The sequence below is a fragment of the Chiloscyllium plagiosum genome, chromosome 22, assembly GCF_004010195.1.
Source record: "Chiloscyllium plagiosum isolate BGI_BamShark_2017 chromosome 22, ASM401019v2, whole genome shotgun sequence".
NCBI lineage: Eukaryota > Metazoa > Chordata > Chondrichthyes > Orectolobiformes > Hemiscylliidae > Chiloscyllium > Chiloscyllium plagiosum.
In genome coordinates this window covers 704690-729030 of record NC_057731.1, presented here as the reverse complement: position 1 = coordinate 729030, position 24341 = coordinate 704690, and the positions used below count along the sequence as shown (strand labels likewise).

The window sequence follows — 24341 nt, the reverse complement described above, 5'->3', positions numbered from 1 at the left end:
GGTCTCTGGCGCTGTGAGGCAGCAGTGCTAACCACTGTGCCATCGTGCCGCCCACGGTGAATGTGAAAATCTCGGCTTTCAACCGGAAGTCAATGTAGCTCAGTGAGCACAGGGTGATAAGAGGAACATTCTCCAAGTCAGACATGGGCAGAGTGTTTTGGGGAGCAGACCTATTCAGGGGGAGAATTAGAGTGTAGTACACCAGCCAGTCGAGTTTAGAAGTAAGACAGACGTGATTATGGGTTTCAGCTCACCTTTTCAGTGTCAAGGAAACAAACAGGTTTTAATGGATCCAGAGCATCTTGTAACCAAGTATCTTTCAGGCCGAGTACATGCAGCTCATGCCATTTCGGCAGCTGTAATGTTGCAGATGCTAGTTGTTCTGATCCACATACCAGCTTTCCTTCATATATTAACTTGTTGCTGAGTGACATAATCGTGCTGTAGGGATTTTAAAAATTGTTATACAACAACGAAATTCATTTTTAGCAAATCAAGCATTTTATTTCAAGCAACTACCTGTTCATTCTGTACTGAACATTCAGCTGAACGACTGCATCAAAATTCTGCTCCAGACGCTTAAACAAACTCTCATCCATTCCCAGAGTTCTGTCAACAGAAATACACAAAATTAGCACTGGTGCATGTGCATGAGCAAAGAGAGAGGAGAGTCCAGGTGGGGAGGTGCACCAGAGCACACAGCATGGGAGTCTTGTGACCCAAGAATGGTGATGCCGGGGAGTGAGAGGGGAGATGACGTTTCAGGATTGTAACCATTGTTGCAGGAAAGAATTAAGTTACACAATTGGCTATATTCGAAATAACACAAAATTCTCACTATAACCACATAAACAACATCCCCTATTTTTTGCGGTATTTAATATTAGAACCAGAACTCATTGCTGGGCGTTTAAAAAAAATTGCTGGGCCTCACATTATAGTTTAAGATGACCATTTCTATAAAGTATGAGATTGGTACAAAATCTGAACATGATTGCCCAGAAGCAAATATAATTAAGTCAATACTCCTGCTAAGCTACATCTTCAATAAATAATGTGCAAGAAATGGAAAGGGACAGCAAGCACATCAAAAAATAATGACCATATGAAACAGCTACGGTTTAAAGGGAGCATTGGTTGTTGGTAGTAACCAGCATGAATGAGGAAGCAGTAACTGGCAGAAACCACATGGCTTGTTTAATTTTTTTTAAATCACAAAGTTATAATCCTGGTGACCAAGACATGCAAATTACTGAAAACATTTAAATTATTTCTTCATTGGTAAAAAAAAATGGAAAATATTTATTTCACACCTTGGTTTTGGCCTGCGTCTCCTCAAGGTCACCTTTTTCTCTGTATCAGCCACAGACTTCTTTTGCACCCTTTCACTATTTGTATGTTTGTAAAGACGTCATAGAATCATAGAATCCCTATAGTGTGGAAACAGGCCATTTGGCCCAACAAGTCCACCAACCCTCTGAACAGTAACATCTCTGAACACTATGGACAATTTAGCATGGCTAATTCACCTAACCTGCACATCTTTGGATTGTGGGAGGAAACTTGAGCACCCGGAGGAAACCCACGCAGACACGTGGAGAACGTGCAAACTCTACACAGTCGCGAGGCTGGAAGTGCACCTTTTTACGCCACTTGTTAATCTTTACTCTTTGCCTCTCTTGTTCCGGATTTCAGCTGTCCTCTCAACTTAGCTTTGATACTTTGCTGCTTGAATTTTCTCCCTATTGTATTATAAATTTGAAATCAAAAGGGCCCATTTTGCCTCGTTTAAATCTCACAGGTTTAATCTTCAAGGAAGCTTCAAACTTGGATGCATTTCCTTTTGCACCCCCCTCACAGGAACCTGTCGCCTCTGTAAATCAACTATTTCCTCTTTGACAGCCTCTGAAAATCTCATTTACTGTTTTACCTAGTAATCTTTGTGCCTAACTCACTCGCATCAAATCCTCTTTCAACTTTTTGAAATTACCCCGAAACACTTAAATATCCTCACATTTTGAGTATACATGTTTAGTATTAGTACATGTACATGTAATATTATAATGATCTCTGTTCTCCTAATGCCTTCTGAATGAAACATGCTCCATTTGTCCCACTTCATTCACCAGAACTAGATCCAACATCATTTTTATCCTCACTGGGCTGGAAACTGAATAATTAACGAAAGCTCTGAGGAAGTGTCACTGGACCCAAAACTTTAACTCTGATTTCTCCCCACAGATGTTGCCGGACCTGCTGAGCTTTTTCCAGCAGTTGTTTTTGTTGTTGTGTTGATGAAATTTTTAATTGTGCAATTTCATGAGTTGTTTTGCCTCCTTTTGTGGTGTTTGCTCTCGTCAATGTTGCAATAATTAAGTTCCCAATTATGACCAGAATACATTTTTCTAAAATTTGCTCCTTCACCAAGACGTAGCCTATAGTTTACAAGCAATCACAAAACAGGTATTAAATATTAACCAAAGTCTGCATTAGAATAATCAAGATCATTTTTCCCAGGATTCTAAATACGAGTACCTCTCATCTTTCTTCACTGAAGTCCAATACTGCAATCTTTAATTTCTTCCTGAATTCTGTCGGCACAATTTGCAAGTTTTCCATTCCTGCTCATTTTATTATCACATCATCAACATGCCCTCTGGCAGGTATGATTAGCTCACCAACCTTATTTCCCATGTTCCTTGCATTCATTATAAACACTTCAAGTCTGCTTTGCATTTCTTACAGAAAAACTCTCTATAGTCATACTGTTGGTCTTCCTAGTCCTTGGCAAATCTACTCCAACTTTCTAGTTCCTCTCAGCACAAATTAGCATAACTCTCCCCCACAGTATTGGTTAACCTCTCCATGACAACACTAGCTTTAGCCTATTTCAGGTGCAAAACCAGAAAATGCTGGAAAATCTCAGCAGGTCAGGCAGCACCTGTGAAGAGAAAATAGAGTTAACATTTTGGGTCCAGTGACCCTTGCTCAGAACTGATTGTAGCTAGGAAAAGGTTGGTATCTATGCTGTAGATGGGATAAGAATAAATGATAGATAGCGATGGAACCCAGAGAGAAAAAGCAACAGTTGGGCAAACAATGGAATGGGTAAAGGTCAGCCTGGAAGAATCAAGAGTTGCCAATAGGGACCATTACTAGTTGACAACCATTGTTGACATGGCTATTCCGAACTTCAGCCCTAACCCTTTCTTCTCCATTCCATCAGAGTGATTTGGAGCCCCTGGTCCTCACTTACCACACCACCAGCAACCACTTCCCAATGATCGTCAGCCACCATTTCTGCTATTTCCAATAAAATGCTATGATCAGACATGTATTCCCTTCCCCTGCCTTGTCAGCCTTCCCGCAGGGACCATTCCCTTTAGGATACCCTGGTCAATGCCTCTCCACACCCCATGGCATTTACCCATGCAATCACAGAAGGTATAACACCTGCTATTAATCGCCTCCCTCTTCACCATCCAAGGCCCCAGACATCTGCCAGGTGAAGCAGCAATCTACTGCATTTCACTCTATCTAGTCTACAATATTACTGCGCACAATGTGGTCTGCTCTATTTTGGGGATACAATAGGCATACTGAGTGACCGCTTTGCACAACACATGAAGGTTGCGTCTGCAAAAATGACCCTGAGCTCCCTGTTGCTTGTCACTTCAACACAGCAGAGTGTTTTTTTTGCCAACACCTGCGTCATGCTTGCTGCGGTGCTCCAATGAAGCACAGTGTAAGCTGAAGAACTGCATCTCATTTTCTGCATGGGGATCCTGCAGTCTTTAGGACTCAATAGAGTTCAATAATTTTAGAGCCTGAACACTTTCTTCCATGTCCTTAACCCAACTCCCACACACTTTGTCATCATATGGGATGCTACCACAACCTATCTATTGTCAGCTACCAATGATCCCCATTAGCAGCACTTGATTCTCCTAGGCTGACCTTTACCCATTTCAGTGTGCCCACCTTTTGTTCGTTCTCTCTCTGAGCTCATTTTCCACCCATCTTTTACTCCCCATCTCCATCGTCAACATATATACCAACATCTTCCTAGCTACAATCAGTTCTGAAGGTAGATTTGCTGGATCCAAAATGTTAACTCTGCTTTCACTCCACAGATGTTGCCAGACTTGCTGCATTTTCCCAGCAATTTTACTTATTTCAAGCATCCATAGATAGTCCTTTATTTTTCAGTTCAGATGCAACAAATCTATTTTATACAGCTTCCTTCCATGAGAGGATGGTTTCTCTGCTGAATCAATTCATTGCAGACAAGTTGGCTTTTAAATGTAGCTCAGATTGCAACAAAGTTGAAGTTCATACCTGGCATCTGAGCTCTGAACAATGGGCGGCAGCTGTTGATGATCTCCAACCAATACAAACCGATCAGCAGCAAATAAAGGGCCCAGGCAGATCAGCTGGTTGATCTGGGATGCCTCATCCACAATACAGAAATCAAATCTCCTTTGACTGAATATTGGGTGTTTCATTCCCATACATGTTGTTGCAATCACCAGCTGTAACACAATGACATACCATTAAAACCAGCTCACCTCTGTATCATGAATCAGTGAGAAAAGACTTATAGGAGTCATACAGTACGGAAACAGACCCTTCTGTCTAACTTTTCCAACCAGACAGCCCAGCTGACCCAGTCCCATTTTCCAGCATTTGACCCATATCCCACTAAATTCTTCCTATTCACATACCCATCCAGATGGCGTTTAAAATGTTGTAATTGTACACACCTCCACCACTTCCTCTGGCAGCTCATTCCATACATGCACCACCCTCTGCGTTAAAAAGCTACCCCTCTGATCCTTTCTAAATCTTTTCCGCTCACCTTAAACCTATGTTCTCTAGTTTTGGACTCTCCCAGCTACAAAAAAGACCTTGGCTATTCACCCTATCCGTGCTTCTCATGATTTTATAAAACTTTATAAAGGTCACCCTGAAGCCTATTTAGACTCACCCTATAACTCAAACTCTTCAGTCCTGGCAACACTTGTAAATCTTTTTTGTACCCTTTCATATTTACTAACATCCTTCCTATAAAAGAGCAACAGAATTGTAAGCAACATTCAAAAAATGGCCTCACCAGTGACCTATACAGCTACAACATGATATTCCAATGCTACACTCAATACTCTGACCAATGAAGGAAAGTGTGCTAAACACCTTCTTCACCACTCTATCTACCTGCAACTCCACCTTCAAGGAATTATGCACTTGCGCTTCTAGGTCTCTTTACTTGACAACACTCCCCAGGCCTGAACATTAACTGTATAACTTCTGCTCTGGTTTGCCTTACCAAAATGCAACACCTCACATTTATCTAAATTAAACTCTGTGGCCTACTGGCCCTTCTGATCAATGTCCTATTGTATTCAGAGATAATCTTCTTCACTATCCACTATACTATCTATTTTAATGTCATCTGCAAACTTACTAACCATACCTCCTATACTCACATTCAAATCATTTATGTTAAGGATAAAAAACAGTGGACCCAACACCAATCCTTGTTGCACACTGCTGGTCACAGGCCTCCAGTCCAAAAAGCAACCTTCCACCACTTCTGCCACCATCTTTCAAACCAATTTTGTATCCAATTGGCTAGCCAATTCCAATTCCACAGATAGACGGCCACGTTGATCTTTAAGGAGCCCTTTTCTCTCCTAGTTTTTTTTTGCCCTTAATGTACTCATACCATCTCTTTGGATTTTCTTTCACTCTTTTTTGTCAAAGATAACTGTGTTTCCTTTTTGCCCTCCTGGTTTCTCTCTTAAGTATACACCTACTGATCTTCTACTCTTCGAGGAATTTACTTAAACCGAGCTGTCTATACCTGATGTACGCCTCCTTCTTTTTCTTGACCAGAGCCTCAATTTCTCTAGTCATCCAGCATTCCTTATACCTACCAGCCTTGCTTTTCACACTAACAGGAACACACTGTCTTTGAACTCTTGTCATTTCATTTTTAAGGGCCTCCCACTTCCCATCTGTCCCTTTACCTGCGAATAACCTTTCCCTATCAACTTTTGAAAGTTCCTGTCTAGTTCTGTCTAAATTAGCCTTACTCCAATTTAGAACTTTAACTTTTGATCAGTTCTATCGTTTTCAATAACTATTTTAAAACTAATAGAACTATGATCACTTGCTCCAAAGTGCTCCTCCACTAACATGGGTCTGGGTGGGTTACTCTTCGGAGGGTCGGTGTGGACTTGTTGGGCTGAAGGGCCTGTTTCCACACTGTAGGGAATCTAATCTAATCTAAGACCTATATCATTTGCCCTGCCATATTTCCCAACAGAAGGTCAAGTATTTGCTCCATCTCTAGTACGTACACCCACATATTGAATAAGAAACTTTTATTTTACACACTTAAATTCTTCCCCGGCCAAGCCCTCAACACTATAACAGTCCCAGTCTATGTTTGGAAAGTTAAAATCCCCTACCATTACAAGCGTATTATTCTTACAGATATGAGATCTCTTTATATATTTGCTTCTCAATTTCCTACTAACTATTGGGCCCACAATACAATCCCAATTAAGTGATAATCCTTATCTTATTTCTCAGTTCCACCCATATAACTTCACTGGATGATCTCCTCCCTAAGTACAACTGTAACGTTATCCCTAACCAAAAATGCCACTAACCCTCCTGTACAATTTATACCCTGGGACATTAAGCTGCCAGTCTGTATATTGCTGAGCCACATTTCTGTTACAGCTTTGATATCCCAGTCCCCTGTTCCCAACTATGTCCTAAATTCATCTGCCTTCCCTATCAGGCTCCTTCCATTGAATTAAATGCTGTTTAATTTATCAGTCTTACCTCGTTCTCTGTCAAGCTCTTATCTACCTTGATTACTGACTAGCTCCCCTTATCAACTGTACCAGCCTCAGCCTTTTCTCTTTTCTCACTATTGCTTTTGTTCTCAACTCTCAAAACTAGTTTAAAGCCTCCTGAGTATCACCAGCAAATCTCCCCACAAGGATATTGGTCCCCTTCCAATTTAGTTGTAACTACCCTTCTTATACAGCTGAAATCCCAATGGTCCAAAAATATGAATCATTTCCCTTTGCACCAGCTCCTCAGCCACGTATTTATCTGCTCAACCCTCCTATTCTTACTCTCATTAGCACATGGCACTGGTTTTGTTTAACCGCATGGATTGATTGGTGCAGCAGTTACAGGCAATGAGGAGTTTACAAGAGCAAGGGAATGTGATGAATGGCAATTTCAGGAAAGTAGAAAAACCACAGATGCACAGTCAGGTCGATGGTTTACCACTAGGAATGGTAGGAGAGGTAGCCAATTAGTGCAGGATATCTCCATCTCAAACAGGGTTATGTCATTTTGGATGCTGTAGTGCGGGTGACCTCTTAGAAACATGGCTGTCAGCGCTGTACTGTCCTAAGTGTGTAACTGGCTGTACTGTAATGAGGGGTATGGTCAGGTTCTAAGCGATCAATTGTAATAGGGGACTCTCTAGTCTGGGGCACAAACAGATATTTCTGTGAGACATCAGAATGCTTACAATGTCACAAACACTTATCGCACATCAAATCAAGTGGTTTGGGAGTGGCCTCAGATGCATTAGCAAATTCTCAGGGATAAAACGAAGAATTGTACTTAAATGAATGTGATAAAACTGATTTGCTAAGAGATTGCAGACAGAAGTTCAAAAGAATGAATATTTTTGCATCAATAGTTAGTGGATAGCGATGCATTGTAGATATCTGTGTTGAGACTTTTGTACAAAACCGTACATGTGCACATTGGCATCAAATCAGGGAGAATATAAAACAGGAGGGATGTCTCAGATTACAGGACGCACATTAGGTTAGTGGAAAAAGGTGGAGGGTGGGGAAAGAAAGGATATCAGCATAATAGAGAATGCAGATAGGTACAAAATTTAAAATATGATGAAACAAAGAACCGCCGATGCCAAAAATCTGAAACAAAAACAAAGTGCTGGAGAAACTAAGCGGGTCTGGCAGCATCTATGGACAGGACAGAAAAGAAGTCAACACTGAGTCCAGTCAGGAGAAGGATCACAGAGAGAAAATTAAGTTCAAAGACAAGAAATTAGAAGGATGAGGTAAGCCAGATGTGAAATCAGAAAGCAACTTTTTGTCACACAATCGAAGAGCTGGTAACTTACTTCCTCGTGGAAATTAAAATGTTTGATCATCAGTTACAATTAAGATGCAAAATAAATATAGAATACCTACAGTGTGGAAACAGGCCCTTCGGCCTAACAAGTCCACACCGGCCCTCCAAAGAGTAACCCACTCAGACCCATTCCCCTAATTTATCCCAGACTAATGCACCTAACCTACACATTCCTAAACACTATGGACAATTTAGCATGGATTGTGGGAGGAAACCCACGCAGACAGGGAGAATATGCAAACTCCACACAGACAGACAATCACCTGAGGCAGGAATCGAACCTGGGTCCCTGGCATTGTGAGACAACAATGCCACTGAGCCATGTGCCGCCCCAATTAAGTAACAATATCAAGGCAGGTAAATGGACTAGAAGCAAAGATGGGCAATGAATTAACCAAATGGTGTCGTGACTCAGAACTGACTGGCTTTTAAGTGTTTCAAACAAACAGAGAAAGCACCAGCCTTGGTGTGATTAATCTGTCCAAGCAGACATGGCACTGGTAGCCACCAAAATAAATACATTTATGGATACTTTCAAACTTCAAACATCATTTGGATCTCATCTAACCAAACCTTGGTCACCATCCTCTCGCGTTGCCTTTATGGTTACCTCCCCATATGTCCAATTCATATTCTGAATCTCTCCCAACTCTTCTCTGCCACAGTTCCCACGATGATTTTCTAGCTCCAGCTTGAGACTGCCCTCACTCAACAATGACCATGTTCAGCTTATAGCTTTGATATGCTGCTCAGCAACTTCAGACAGCTACAGCCTTGCTGTTACTTTAAACTCAGTGATTATCATTTGTCAGACTAGGTTAGTGTCAGATATATAACAGGAGAAAGTGAGGACTGCAGATGCTGGAGATCAGAGCTGAAAATGTGTTGCTGGCAAAGCGCAGCAGGTCAGGCAGCATCCAAGGAGCAGGAGAATCGACGTTTCGGGCATGAGCCCTTCTTCAGGAAATCCTGAAGAAGGGAAACCCACGCAGACAATGTACAAACTCCACATGGACAGTTGCTTGAGGCAGGAATTGAACCCAGGTCTCTGGCACTGTGAGGCAGCAGTGCTAACCACTATGCCACCATGCTGCTTCTCCAACAGTGCAGCACTCTCTCAGTATTGGTGCATTAACCAAGATTTCATTCTCAGAGCCTCTGGAGTGGTGTTGGACAGACAAGCTTCTGGCAAGGGGTAGGAAAGTTACTATTGGATGTATAGAAATCTAAATTATCTATGTCATGAAAAGGATATTTGAATAAATAACATTCAGTAGCAATGCTCCTCCTGTCACTGTCCTTGCATAAACCAAGTGCCCAAGAAGAGCTACGACCTGCTGCTTTCTCGCCAGACCAAACTGATGCTGGGTAAATGTTTTTATTTTGAATGATGAGCAGTAGGAATGGGAATTTATAATGCTGCAAGAATGCTTTTACCACAAAGCAGTAAATAGTAATCCTTAGAAACAATGGGAATGCAAACAAATCTCATCTGATGCAGGTCAGAAGCCTGTAGATTATGTTTAAAAGGCATTATAGTGACTCATTCAAACAGGCATAAGTAACTTGTAGCCTGAAAGTATTCAGAAACAATTTTTTTCTCATAAGCTTTATGTAGAAGTAAATTGACTAAAAATAAATTATGGATAATAAACTGAGTATTTATTAAGCATATGTTCAAAGTAAAAAACAGCTTTGGTCATTTGGATGTACTGAATCAACAAACTGGAAGTGGGGAACCGTGATTGTGCCTCTCTGATTCTTTATGTAACTAGGGAGAAAAACTCAAAGGTTGCTTTTACAAATTGTTAGCAATTCATATACAACATCTCAAAGCTCATAAAGGCTGTTGCTATATATTGCAAACATATTTCTCAGCCTGTATGCTAGATAGCTCTGTTGCAAGAGTCTATACATAGTTCGTGGCTGTTAATTGTTTCGTTAAGCAATTTTCCTTGCTACTACATTCTGAGTTAATTAGGGAGGAAAGTGCCCATTGTGCTCATTCCTGTTAGTCATTCAGCAAACCTGACAGTCAGTCTATTGGAAAACTGTGAATGATGAGGCGAAACAGAATAAATGCCTGCTGGTCTGATGAAGCATGGGTAGGTGTGACATCAGAGGACAGTTACTATCCATGAGATCACAGCTGACCATGAGCCATACTGCCTAGGACAGAAATTGCAAAATGAAGACAAATAATCATTGAGAAAAAGATTTGAGTAAAAATACCTTTGAAGGCTTAACATTGTTTTAAGGTGTAGTGCTTTACGTAAACCAAATTACTAAAAATCTTTTCACGTGATGTAATGAGACTAAATAAAATCGAGCAGCTAGGTGAGTACCTAAATAAATGTATACACACAGTTTTAGTCTTTGGTTTGATGAAGTTGGATTGACATAAAATCAATTTACTTATTAGCCCAAGGTTTCATTTAGTTTTTATTTTCGAACAATAATATCATAGCTGAGCTCGAAAATAACATTCACTTAATTGAAGTAAAAATACAAAATGCTGGAGAAAGCGTTTCTCTGCTTCTCTCTCCACAGGTGTATAGACTCAGATCCTCGGAATTTCTCCAGCACTTCCTATTTTTATTTTAGATTTCCAGCACCCACAGTACTTTACTTTTTTTCCTGCAATAGCCTCATACTTTGTACCATATTAAGTCTCCAATTTAAAGGCCCATTGTGTTCACATAGATACAATTGGAAAGTTTCAGAAGTTTTCATCTGCAGCCTATGTGAGACTGTGAGAAATTAAATATTGACTTGAAATATTGACCAGAATGACACCAGAATATTAAAACTTAATGTGGAGATTCATGAAGATTGCAAGAAGGTGACAATCAAATAACCTAGCACATAAAAACAACATTATAAATATAATGAGTAGGCTCCAGGTATCATAATTGAGTAAAAACATTGGTACGGTGATCTGAAAACAAAGCCATAGCATCATCAACTAAGTTTGAGTTAGATTATTCTAAAGATTTTTGTAAATGACATTGGGAATAACATTCTTCTTTAGGGAATCCCAGCAATGGACACTGTGACAGGCAGGGCAGAGGATAGTGAGAATGGGGTCGTGGAAAGCTATGAGCTCATCCAGGAAGAACTTGAGCATGGGATGGTGGAAGGACGTGAAGTAAGCCAGGGAGGAGCAGTGGGTGGATTGGGGTCCTGAGAAGGATGTGTTGAGCATGGAGGGATATGGCTTGCAAAGTCTAGAAACTCTTCAGAAAGGAAGGGTGAGGTCTGAAGGTGGCTGTTGTAGAGGGCCAACAGCACTGTATGAAACTGGTTCCAGAGAAGTACCTTTCATTTATATGAACAAGTAGCAAAAACCTTCAGCATATTCCTTTTCACTTAAAGGTTGAAAGGAGGATATAAGGGCTCAGATGCAAAGACTGAGCTTCAACTCCAGCACGATCATTGGGTACCAGGGTGCACTTACTAACCTGACAATTGACAGAGTGATCCCATTGAACATCCTGTACAACCTTTAAAATTCCAAACCAGAAAGTGCAATACCGATAGCATAATCACACAGGATGATTTAAATTATCTGCAGTCATCGGAGAATTAGTTGAATTCAGATTCGCTGGTTTAGCAATTATCAGTTGGCATGTGGAATGTTCATTTTGTGAAGCCCTAATGGTTGCAAGCTTCATTAACAAATTTCCCACATAAGAAGCAAGTTAGTTACAAATTAGTCCTGACCAAATACATTAATATTAGTAATTCAAAGGTTTAAATTTCACATCTACGGCCTGAAATAATTTTGAGAAGTAATTTTCACCTTAAGCCAAGTGTCAGTGTGCTTATTAATTGCAATCTTAACAGCCTAAATTATAAGCATAGCTAATATTGAGAGTAAAAGTTAGAAGTAAAATCCTCAGTGAGTAGAAAATAACTGTAATATTATTAGAAGAATGATTACCCTATTTGCACAACATTCTTTTTGTGGCTATTTTTAATAGTGGTAATAATTGTTTAAATTAACAGTGTAGGACCAACTCTGACCCTGCTGTAAAAAAAGCCAATATTAACATCTTTTCCTTTCAAATATTAATTGTGTAATTGATTTAGCTTCAAATGCTCTGTGCAGAAATGTTTTGCATATTCTAAGAGCCATATTTTTGAAAGTTTTCTTCTAATCTCTCTCTCTCTTTACATTTGTTACAAATTTTGGATCATCATTCCTCCAAGCATCAGTCATTAGTGATTTGAATGGAGTGGTGTGTTTTCACACATTCCTTGTGTGTACTTTCAGGAGGTGGACATAGAGATATATTAGAGGAGATGAGACGAATCCAAATCATTATGAAGCTTTAGTTTAGAGATAAAATGTGAATTTATGAACAAGTGTTAAGGTCCAAATTTACTTTGCTTTGATTAAATCCTTCTTGACGATAAATAAATTATATGTCAGAGATTCCTGACCTGGGTGGTGGCACTTTTAGTCTGGTTTGGTATTACACTAGTCTAAAGCTTGTACAAATGTGGATAGAACTGATCTTACTTCTCACTCAGCAAACAGACGATGAAAGTGAACAGTTCTCTGCTCTCTTCCTTCAGACAGGAAATTAACAAATGATCCCTGACAAACTCGGGATTTAGTTACTTTAATTCAAAACTTGAAATATTAGGAGTCTGTGGCCAGTTGTGTATTTAAAAGAACAGGCTACACTGAGGTCCGGCTCTGTATGTGTCCTTGGAAGATCTTTCAATACTTTCTGTCCCAATCCCTTTTAAATTTTTGAACCACTCAGTTGGACTCTTGTGTCATGTAAAGTTTTAAAGTGGCTCCTCCCTCATTGCCCGTGATCAATGGTTTTGTATGTAGGTATGTATATTTCTTACTCATAGCTGGAGAAATTCACTTTTAAATAACCTACACACTTATTCTGGAGGTTAGTAATGATAATACACTATTCACATGCACACAATTATTAATTACAGACGAAGATAAAAATGAGTATTCAATAAAAATTGCCAAGTTCAGTCTCTGTTGTTTTGATGCAGATGTGTAGTTTTGAAGTTGAGATGTTACATTGTCTGAAGCAAAATTGCAGGATTTTCTCAGCAAATGTGGTGCTTCCACAGCTGACTTTGTGGAGGTTTCAGTACTGTTATATGTCACAGTCAGTATACTGTATCATAACATGTGCCTGGAGGATAAAGATCTCATTCCATCTTATTTTGGGATCACAGGAAGGATGCTGGTGTTTGCAGCTTAATAGCTAATGCTATCCTAGACTCTGAAGAGAGTAAATTATGCACGTAATCATTAGTTGTCAGAAATACTTGCTGGATTCTTTAGTGCCTCGATACCTATGTCCAGTTTTGATTTGGAGATGCTGGTGTTGGACTGGGGTGTACAAAGTTAAAAATCACACAACACCAGGTTATAGTCCAACAGGTTTAATTGGAAGCACACCAGCTTTCGGAGCGACGCTCCTTCATCAGGTGGTAGTGCTATCACCTGATGAAGGAGTGTCGCTCCGAAAGCTAGTGTACTTCCAATTAAACCTGTTGGACTATAACCTGGTGTTGTGTGATTTTTAATTATGTCCAGTTTTATTTATGTTACAAGTAAAATGTCCTGATCAACGTAAAATCACCATGTGGTTTGCAGCACTGGCTATTTAAAACATACAAGTCTCCAAAGTCTTTGAGATAGATCTTTAGAAAACTAATTGAAGACCAACTGGACAACACTTCTGTATGTTAGAGACTTTGGACGATCAGCAGCATCAGTTTCTGTGAGTAGAGTTATAGTGATCTATAGATAGCAGAGTGCCTTATTTAAAAATTAAAAGGTTGAAGTTACAAATATAATCAAGACTAAAGCATTGTAAATACATTCCCTCTTTAAAAAGCAACAAGCCGCTGAGGGCCCCCTGGACTTTCAATTGGCACAGATTAATTATGGAATGTATTCCCCTTGACTTCCTTACAAATATGGTGCACCGAAAGACCGAATTATTTTATAAAATATGGCAGCCCTTCTTGAATTATATAAATACAGATATTTCGGCTATCCTAACAAGGGCTTTTATTTAATTGAGATTACAAACCTGGCTGGTCCGGGGCCCCTTAGGAGAGGAATCCCGCACGAATACGGGTTTTATTACATCTGATGTTAACACATTCCGAGCATGTAAGAGACTTAAATATACACTCTGGTTAGTTATAGGTTAGATTAGTAGATAGTTGAGTTTTGTTTTTTTTCTTTTTCGGTATTTTTTTTTCCTTTCTTCTTTTGTTAAATTTTGGCTATTGTATATTTGATTTAATTGTATATCAATGTTTATATTTGAGAGTTTTGTTTATTTTTGTAAACTTGTAAAAATGTTAAATTTCTAATAAAAATATCTATAAAAATTTTTTATTATTTTGCTAAATATTTCAAAAGAATTAAAGTTATGCCAAATCGTTTTTTTTGTTTTGGATTTTAATTGTGGTTTAAGAATATAGTGTGTTTTACTTAAAGCTTAGTAGCTTGACTAATTGAATCACATTGAAACTCAGTGCCTTACACTTGCCTTTAAATAAAAGTTAGGGTTTAGGCTAATAAAAGTTAGGGAGTTTGGTCTCGTTGGAACAATTAATTTATAGCATTTACGATATATACAACAGCATTCAGATTTAACCAATTGCTCTGGTAACTCCAACCATTTGATTTCCAGGAAAATGCATCAAGCGCGGAAGTGTTTATTAGACAAGTTGAGACAATGAGAGAAACCAGAAGGTGGAATAGTTCTAAGTTGTATTGGTATATACGATTGCAGGAATTAAGGTAGGTAACCGGAATCAGAGAAGATGATGGGTGATCGAGAGGGGTGGAGTGATAGAACTTGACTGTGGGTACTGGGTGCAAGGCAAATGACAAAGAGCAGTATGGAGAATATGGATGACCATAGGATATGGGGGCATAAGTGACTACAGGTCAGGAGGGATGGGGGAGAAAGAGAAGGTGACTACAGGTCACGAGGAAGGGGCTGAGCCCAGTGACCACATGAGATGGGAAAGTGATTTAATTACTTCCAATACAAGTACAATAAATCCCTCTGTGTGCAAGATGACCAGATCTGTACATAATACTCCAGAGGGGGTAAGGTCTCAGCATTGCCCTGCACAGTAGTAAACTCCATCCTGTTGCAATAAATAACATTTCAGTTCGGAGGAAAGGCCACTCGACCCGAACATTAATTCTGATTTCTTTCCACAGATGCTGCCAGAACTGCTGAGCTTTTCCAGCAATTTCTATTATTGTTTCCATTTGACTTCCTAATTGCTGTTCCTACATCTTCATTTGTGTACAAAGACACCCAGATCCTTCTGTATTGCAGCATTCTTTAATCTGCTTTCATTTAAATATTCTGCATTTCCGTTCTTCCTGCCAAAGTAGAACCCTCGATCACCACCAATACCATGAGCTGTTGTGGTTCTGTTCACCAAGCTGGGAATTTGTGTTGCAGACGTTTCGACCCCTGTCTAGGTGACATCCTCAGTGCTTGGGAGCCTCCTGTGAAGCGCTTCTGTGATGTCCCAGTCGAATTCATGTTGCTTGTCATCTGCGTGTGTGACAACACTACTATTATAGGACAAGCCAAACACAGAACAGCCAGGGAATTCCTAGAGGCATAGCACTCATCCACAGATTCAATCAATAAGCACATCGACCTGGACCCAATATACCAACCACTGCAACGGACAGCTGGAACTGACAACCGGAAGTGGCAGATTCAAACCACTATAAATGCCAGAGGAAATATCACAGAAGCGCTTCACAGGAGGCTCCCAAGCACTGAGGATGTCACCTAGACAGGGGACGAAACATCTGCAACACAAATTCCCAGCTCGGCGAACAGAACCACAACAATGATCACCCGAGCTACAAATCTTCTCACAATCTTTAAATACCATGAGCTCTTGCAGAGTGATCTTCTTTGGAAATCCAAATAATCTACATTGACTGGTTCCCTTTATCCACCATTTGTTACATCCTCAAAAGGATCCTTAACAATCTCATCAGGAAAGCGAATAACTTTGAATAAAGCAATTCAATCAGGAGTTTGCCACAGCGATATATTTTAAGGATGGTGTATAAGTGGAAGCACATTTTAGAGAAAAGGCAACAGGTCATATCCTAAGTGTTACAGGTCATAGGTTTGGATGGTGCTGTCAAAGGAGCCTTGGTAAGTTGCTGCAGTGCACACTGTAGATGTACACACTGTTGCGTCTGTCTGTTAGTAGTGATGGGAGTCAATGCTGAAACTGGTGGATGGGTTATCAACCAAGAGTGTCAAACTTCTCAGATGTTGCTCGAGTTATATTCATTCTGACAAGTGGAGAGTATTCCATGACATTCCTGGCATGTGCCTTTTAGATGGTAGGCAAGCTTTGGACATATTAGAATGTGAATTCCCAGCATCTGACATGCTCTTAGACCACTCATTTATAAGGGTGGTCTAATTAAATTTCAAGTCAATGGGAGCTGAGGGCCTATTATTGTAGCATGATGCAGAGTCAGACTAAACCATAGCCTTACTTACTTCACTTTTATACAGCTCTTCCAGCTCAGTTAGGGTTTGGATGGATTTCCTTCTGCAAATATCCTCATCTGTGAATTTTCGAATGTCAGGATGGACCTTCTGGTAACGTCCCAAACGCAGGAAGCCCACCTTGAAACGAGCCAGTTTCAACAAAATGTTATCAACAGCTGAGTGAGTGTAACTAGTCAGGAGGACACTGAAACCACAGGCATGAAGGATTCTCACCTAAAAGAACAATAAAGTAACCTAAATATATCTTAAAACCAACAAAATGAACTTTACATGTTAACAGTAACAGGATACTGAACTGCAAATAATAAAATGCAAGTCTAAAGTCTCCAGAAGCTTGAATTACCCAAGGGTTCCTTTCTTTGCCTGATCAGGAGCAGACACCAGTGAATGGGCCCTGCCCTACAGACAGCTAACCCCTTAATCTAGGCAGACAGCATTGGCAATTTTCCTATAACACGATGTGCTACAATGCTGGGTACTTTCCCTTACCAGAGTACAAACAGTGGTAGTTTTGCCTGTTCCAGGCATGCCCATGATTAGCGTGTAGTCCTTGGAAAGTAGTACCCGCTTCATTGCTTGTTTCTGAGGTTTGTTCAGGCCTTTGAATGGAAGAAAACGTTAGTTTCAGTGGCTGAAGTAAAGAGTGTGGGAGCCTATTGGGGAAGGGTGAGACAAAACAAAATAGTTGGGGGTTCAGAAGGAGTGCAAGGGGGAATGTGTAAGCACATGAGGGAAGTGGATGGGATGGGAAGGGATGAGAGAGAAAGGAAGGGGAAGCATGGGGAGAGGAAAAGTAGGTGCAGGAAGGAGTGATGGGTATGATGGGGAAGGAAAAGCACGGGATTGGGAGAGGGAGCATGTATGAAGCCATAAACAAAGATGGTGATGCAGAGGTGCAGCCACATTTATTCCAGTCTGTTAAACATGATTTATTAATCTGAATTGAAAGGCACCAGAAAAAGGTACAGTAAATACCTTGCAAAATTTTAGCCACTGTGTCCTTTGCTTCCCCTGGGAGTACAGTGCTCAGGAAGGGAATGAACCGTGGAGGCCTGAGGTCAATGATCAATTCCCGTAGTTTATCACTAAGAAAATACAGAAATGCTCATTATTTTGATAGCATATTCATTCAAGTAAATGTGTAAAGTATTAATTGGGATTTTATTACAAGATGTTCACAAGGTGTTGCTAAGCTTTATATTGAATACAAGACTTGTCCTTTTCCTGTGTTTGATGGAATCTTTGTTCTTTACGCTGTGTACATCTGACTTGGGAGTATTCGATAGGACAGAATAGAGCAGAGTTTTTGAACATTTTACATGGTGGGGAGGCAACATGTTAAGTTTACTCTCAGTGGGAACCTGTTGGAATATTTCAGAAGCTAAGATCTGGTATAATAGTAAACATGAATTTCACGAGAAAAAAAAATTCCAAAGTAATAGATCAATGATATAAATGAACAACAAACAAAAACTGCCAATAAAAAGTGCCAAGCAGCTGCATAAACGAATAAACCTTTTAGTTTTTTGCCTTTTTGGTTAGGAAGCAGAACTGGAGTGTAATACAGGGCCTGAGTCCTGATCACTCAGAATGAGTTGGGACCAAGACCAAGACCAAGCTGAGGAGTTAGGTTTAACCAATAATGACCCTGGTTCACCTCTGATGACATACCCTTCAAGCAAGCTTTGGTGGAATTCATATTTAAGTGGGTTCAGAATCCCTACTTTTAGCCAGGGATTTCCTCCTCTCCCAGCCTTTTTGTTTTGGAATGGGAGGAGAAAGGAAAGGGTGCAAGCCTGTCCCAGTCTCAAGAATTCACACATTTCCCTCCTCCCAACACATGTTCTCCAACCCATCCGCCTACACAGATGCTCTCACTCCCACACCCTCCCTCTCCCATCCACACACAATCTATTTGAAAATACTAACAGCCTTTTATGTAGTACTTTCAAACACTTCAACATCCACCACATTCCCTTCAACAACCTATTCTATCACTTCATCAAAAAACTGAATTTGTCAATCACAATTATTCACAAGTTTGTGCTGGATTTCTTAATTAATTCAAATGTCTTTGATTGCTGCCTGTTAATTGTCATTCCCCGATTGTTATTTCTGAAATAATATTTGTCACAGACTTTAAACTGACCAGCCAGTTATTACCTGGAGTGTAAGTATTTCCTTTTTTAAGAAAACAAAAAGAATACACTATAGATATTGTTGGCTTATAACTAATCCTCCCAGTTTATCTGCCACTATCTCCCAGTTACACTGATTCTAATTCCTGCTCATCATTGTCCTCATTATCCTACTATTCAGTAGCAGCACAACTAATGTGCACCACAAAAAGGGTGCTGCCATCAAGTGAAAAAAATGTTCTGCTGATCATACAATGTGGTATATAAATTTCAATGTCAGATAGATGTCAAGTGTATAGGCCTTAGATCTCAAAGACCGGCGGACAGTTCAAACAGCACAGTTCTTCAGCTAGTCATGACAAGGTATCCAAAGAACCATACTCGCAAAACTCTCAAACTTCCAAATTTAGATATAATTCAACATTTGCTCAGTGTGTAAAGTCAACAAATTTAGGATTATCCATTCAGCTCACAATGTGGTGCAACTGTACTGGAAACTACATAGATTAATATGGAGGGCCCTATTCCTGCAGACAGGAAGAATATGTACACGCTCTGTGCCTGCTTCAACTCAACAAAATAGACAATATTATTCACTGGTTACTTAGTTAGGTAACACCTTAACTGGAGACACCTTGTCTAGTTTAAAATTTAAACAAGGCCTAGCAGTTAATTGTCAACTATCAACTGGTGCATTCTCCATGGCATTGCCCCCACCAATCAGTGTCCCCTTGCCAATCAACCAGCTCTCTCCTTTCAGGGTGAGAATGTAGGTTTTTCCCTTAATCTAGTATTCTTGTGAATTCTGAGTGCAAGACAAAAAACTTTGAGAAAATGTGAATGTTTTCAGCAATACTCAAGTTTTGTAGAACTAATATGTCAGCCTTCATTATCAGGGCTAAGCCACACCACTCAAAGTCTTCTCCATTTGCCCATCTTTAAAAAAACGCCAAGTATTTGGAAACATGACTTGCAAAGACTTATGCTTCATTAATAAAGCAAAGGAACTCAACAGATGTTTATTTTTAAAAACGGCAGCCTTTGTAACTGTTTTCGGTCATATTAAAAGACTGCTTAACATACATGCCAGATCTTGCACACCTTTCAAAGTGAAAGCGTTTTGGTCATATTGCCTCTCATCATTCTTCTAGCTCACTTATGATATCCTGACAATTACCACAATCTACATTTGAGTTTCATAAAGTCTGCAAACCTTTGACGTTATAACCTACATACCCAAGTCCAGATCACATAGTTCAAAAAGAAAATGAATATTATGTTGTCTAATGCCTGCCATTTCAGTGTTTGATGATCAGATGAGAATATGTTCCATAACCTAGGGAACTGATATTGCCCTACCTGGCTGATGATGAGAATTAAAAAAATACAAAACATTCAGTTTAACATCCTCCACACCATTACCTGACTGCAGATTGTTCCATCAGCTTTGAAAGATTCCCTAAATGAATGTGCATATTTCCAACTCCCTCATCATGATCGAGTCTGAAGATAGTTTCTAGAGGCAGCCTGGAGAGGTTCCTGCAGGGCAATGAAGAGTTCTAGTCAACGTGATATTATCAATGTAGTAATACATTCTGACTCTGGTACATTTTAAAGCACATAGTGGCAACAGTCTGGAAGTTCTCCATTTATAGAACTCTAACAAAATGATTGAAGTGTGCAAGTCATTATCTATAAAGCTATTTCATCAGATGTGATCATCACTGGCAAGATCAGCATTTACTGCCCATTTCAAGCCAATTTTCAAAAGATGGCAGGATAGTGTAGAATTTATTGCGTTCTTGGAGCTAGATTCAACCATGCAGGTGGAAAGTATTCCTTATTAGTGCCTTGTAGATCAGGGCTTCCCCAACTGTGGATCACTCCAGTGAGTCATCCTGAGCAGCAACCATCTTCCACTGTGTAAGGTATCAGTCCAAATAGGAGAGAGCTTGCCCATTAATTCCTATTGACTTGCCAGGGATCCTTGATGCCAAGGCCAGTCTCTCGCATCTCCTACAATTCAGCTGGTTCATTCATTGGCCAGAATCTCAACTGGACTTACCATTTAAATTCAGAAGCCACAACAGCAGATTATAGGCTAGGAATATGGCAACAAGTAATTCATATCCTAGCACCCCAAAGCATGCCCACAATCCACAGAGGAACCTTGATTATCCGAATGAGTCGGGCAGGCAGTATTTCACTCAGATATGATTATTCAGATAATCAATTTGACCTTAAACAAGGGAAGCCACACTGATCTAACACTGTCCTCAACCAGAGAGTTTGTTTAAATCTATAATTTTGATGAGTCTGCTGTCTAAACAAACTGATCTTTGCATTCTGCAAATTACAGGTTAAACTGAGAAGAACTAAATCCTTACCATCACATAAATATATGAAATTCCAGCATTAAACAAGGTCCCAAACAGCTTCTACAATCACAAGTGCATTTGTCAGTTGCCGCTGAACTCAGCGGCACCATAGAAAGACAGAAGCATCGCCTCGCACACCTGTTTACTTTCTCTGCCATGTTTTTCATGAATGGCCCAGCAAAGTGATGGGAATAAAGTACTTACTTTTGCAAAGGGTTGTGTAACTAACCCTTACGTTTAAAAAAATTTCAGTCGCTGTTGCTTGAGGTGCTTGTGGTTTTTGTTTTTGCCAGCGTTTTCACATGTTCTTTAGTACAGGTAATCCAAATTCACTTACTTCTTTGACGTAATGTTTTTATGGGACCTTGAGATCTTATTCAGATAATCAGATATTCGGATAATTGAGGTTCCTCTTTATAAGGCACAAGCCTCTGTTCAAGAAAGGAAATGGGGATAATCCAGGAAACCAGACTATTGAATCTCAGATCAGTGGTTGGGAAGCTAATGGAAAGTATTCATAAGGATAGCATTTATGTGAATTTGGAAAAGCATGGGTCTAATTACAGACAGTCAGCATGGTTTTGTGCAGAGCAGGTCATGCCTTACTATCTTGAATTTTTCAAGGTAGTAACAGGTGATTGATGAAGGTAGAGCAATGGATGTTGTCTACATGGATTTTGTTAAGGTTTTCGACTTGGTATTTCATGTAGGCTCATCTAGAAGATTAAGATGCACAGACTCAGAAGGCAGAGGGTAGTGGTGAAAGTGTGCTTTTCAGGCTGGAGGTCTGTGACTATTGGCGTGCAGTGGAGTTGTGGATTATGTAAAAGGGTGTCAAAGGACACAGCAGGATTTAGATCAGTTGCAGAAATGGTAGATGGAGTTTAATTAGGAAAAGTATAAAGTTAATGGCAGGACCCTGAACAGCTCTGATGTACAGAGGGATCTTGGGGTCCAAGTCTATTGTTTCCCTGAAAGGGGCCACAAAAGTACTTAGGGTGGTAAAGAAAGCATACAACATGCTTGCTTTTATTGGTCAGGGAATGGAGTTCAAGAGTCATGATGTCACGTTGTAGCTTTGAAAAACTTTGGTTAGGGAGTGTTGTGTTCAATTCTGGTCACCACATTACAGGAAGGATGTGGAGGCTTTGAGAGGGTACAGAAAAGCCTTAATACCTGGATTAGAGGGTATGAGCTATGAGGAGAGGCTAAAAAACCTCAGCTTGCTTTCTCTGGAGCAGCAGAGGCTGAGGAGACCTTTGATAGATGTTTATAAACTTATGAGATGCATAGATAGGGTTAATAGTCAGAATCGCTCTCCCCCAAGATTTGAATACTAGGGCATGCATTTAAGGTGAGACGAGAAAAACCTCAAAGGAGGTGTGAGGGACAATTTTTTTAAACAAAGTAATAGGAGTCTGAAATGCTCTGAGAGGAGTGGTAGAAGCAGATACGATAGAGGTGCTTTAGGGACTTTTAGATATGCACACAAATATGTCGGCAATGGAAGAACACGGACTGAGGGCAAACAGAAGGAATCAAACTTGGTATCAAGTTTCACACAGCATAGTGGGCTGAAGGGCCCATTCCTGAGCTGTATTGTTCCATGTTCCATGCAAATCAGGAGTACGATGGAATACTCACCACTTACCTGGATAAGTGTAGCTCCAACAACACAAAAAACTTGCCACCATCATGAACAAAACAGCCTGCTTGACTGGCACCACTTCCACAAACATCCAATTGCTCCACAACCCATAAGAGCCTTACTATCTTGAATTTTTCAAGGTACCATTTACAATAAATTTGCCAAAGATCCTTCGGCAACATCTTTCACACCCAAAAGGACAAGGGCAGCACCACCACTGACAAGTTCCCCTCCAAAGCACTCTCATCCTGTCTTGGAAATACAATGGCATTCCTTCTGTGTTGTTGGGTTAAAATCGTGAAACTCCCTTGATAACAGCAACGTAGGGTACCTACAGCAACATGTATTGCATTGATTCAAGAAGGCAACTCACTAAAACCTTCTCAAGAGTAACTAGGGATGGACAACTAATGTTGGCCAGCCCGTGATACACACATCCCATGAGTGAACAAAAAGCCAGTACTGAGATCTGGAGCTCTGTCGAGTAGGGAAATTCTAAGCGAGCACATCATTATAGTGTAAAGGGCAGATGGGGAGCAACAGTTCCTAGACTGTTTTCTGAAGAATTTCCTACACCAGTATGTTGCTAACCCAATGAAAAGGAGTCACTGTCAGATCTGGTTCTTGGGAATGAAATGAGTCAGGCATCAAGACATGAACATTTAGCAGATAGCGATCTGCTTATGGAACAAAGAATGAATAAAGGTATTGAGATTCTAGTCAAGAATAAAAAAAAAATTCTATATAGACAACTGGGATCAAACAAATTTCTTGAAGAGTAGAGAGAGTTTGGAGGCATTCTTAAGACGGAAATCAGGAAGGCAAAGAGGGTACATTCTTGGCAGATAAGGTTAAAGGAGATTCTACAAACATATGAAGAGCGAGAGAGAGAGAGAGAGAGAGTAGTGTCCCTTAAAGATCAATGAGGTCATCTTTGTGTTGAACCTCAGGAAAAGGGAGAGAAAATTAAACGAATACTTCATGTCAGATTATAATTTGAAGAAAGAAATGGAGGCTGGAGACCTCCGTGAAAACAATTCACATTACAGAAGAGTAAGTGCTGGAGGTCTTAGAAAACAAAGTTAGATAAATTTCCAAAATCTGATCAAGTGTGTCCCAGAACATTGTGTGAAGTTAGGGAGGAAATTTGAGGTCCCCTATTAGAAATATCTTTTCTGTATCATCTGTAACCACAGGTGAGGTGCTGGAGGACTGGATGATGGCTAGTGCTGAGTCTTTATTTTAAAAAGGGTGTAAGTAAAAGCCTGGGAGCTACAGACCAGAGAGTCTAAAAACAGTGGTGGGTAAGTCATTGGCAGTGATTCTTAAAGATTTACATGCATTTGGAGAGACAAGGAATGATTAGGGACAGTCAGCATGGTTTTCTATGAGGAAAATAGTG

At 40.0% G+C, this 24341-nt stretch overlaps 1 protein-coding gene across 3 annotated transcripts in view; it reads right to left on the bottom strand.

Annotated features, from left to right (window-relative positions):
- Positions 1 to 24341, bottom strand: part of dna2 (DNA replication helicase/nuclease 2) — a 126896-nt gene that overhangs the window by 20906 nt on the left and 81649 nt on the right. For all 3 annotated transcript variants that reach the window (XM_043712247.1, XM_043712248.1, XM_043712250.1), the window contains exons 12-18: positions 20336 to 20452; positions 17751 to 17860; positions 17265 to 17374; positions 16764 to 16988; positions 4339 to 4532; positions 520 to 609; positions 255 to 441 (exon numbers count right to left, since the gene is read on the bottom strand). In XM_043712247.1, coding sequence (XP_043568182.1) covers positions 255 to 441; positions 520 to 609; positions 4339 to 4532; positions 16764 to 16988; positions 17265 to 17374; positions 17751 to 17860; positions 20336 to 20452 — 1033 coding nt within the window. The remainder of the gene's footprint in view (positions 1 to 254; positions 442 to 519; positions 610 to 4338; positions 4533 to 16763; positions 16989 to 17264; positions 17375 to 17750; positions 17861 to 20335; positions 20453 to 24341) is intronic.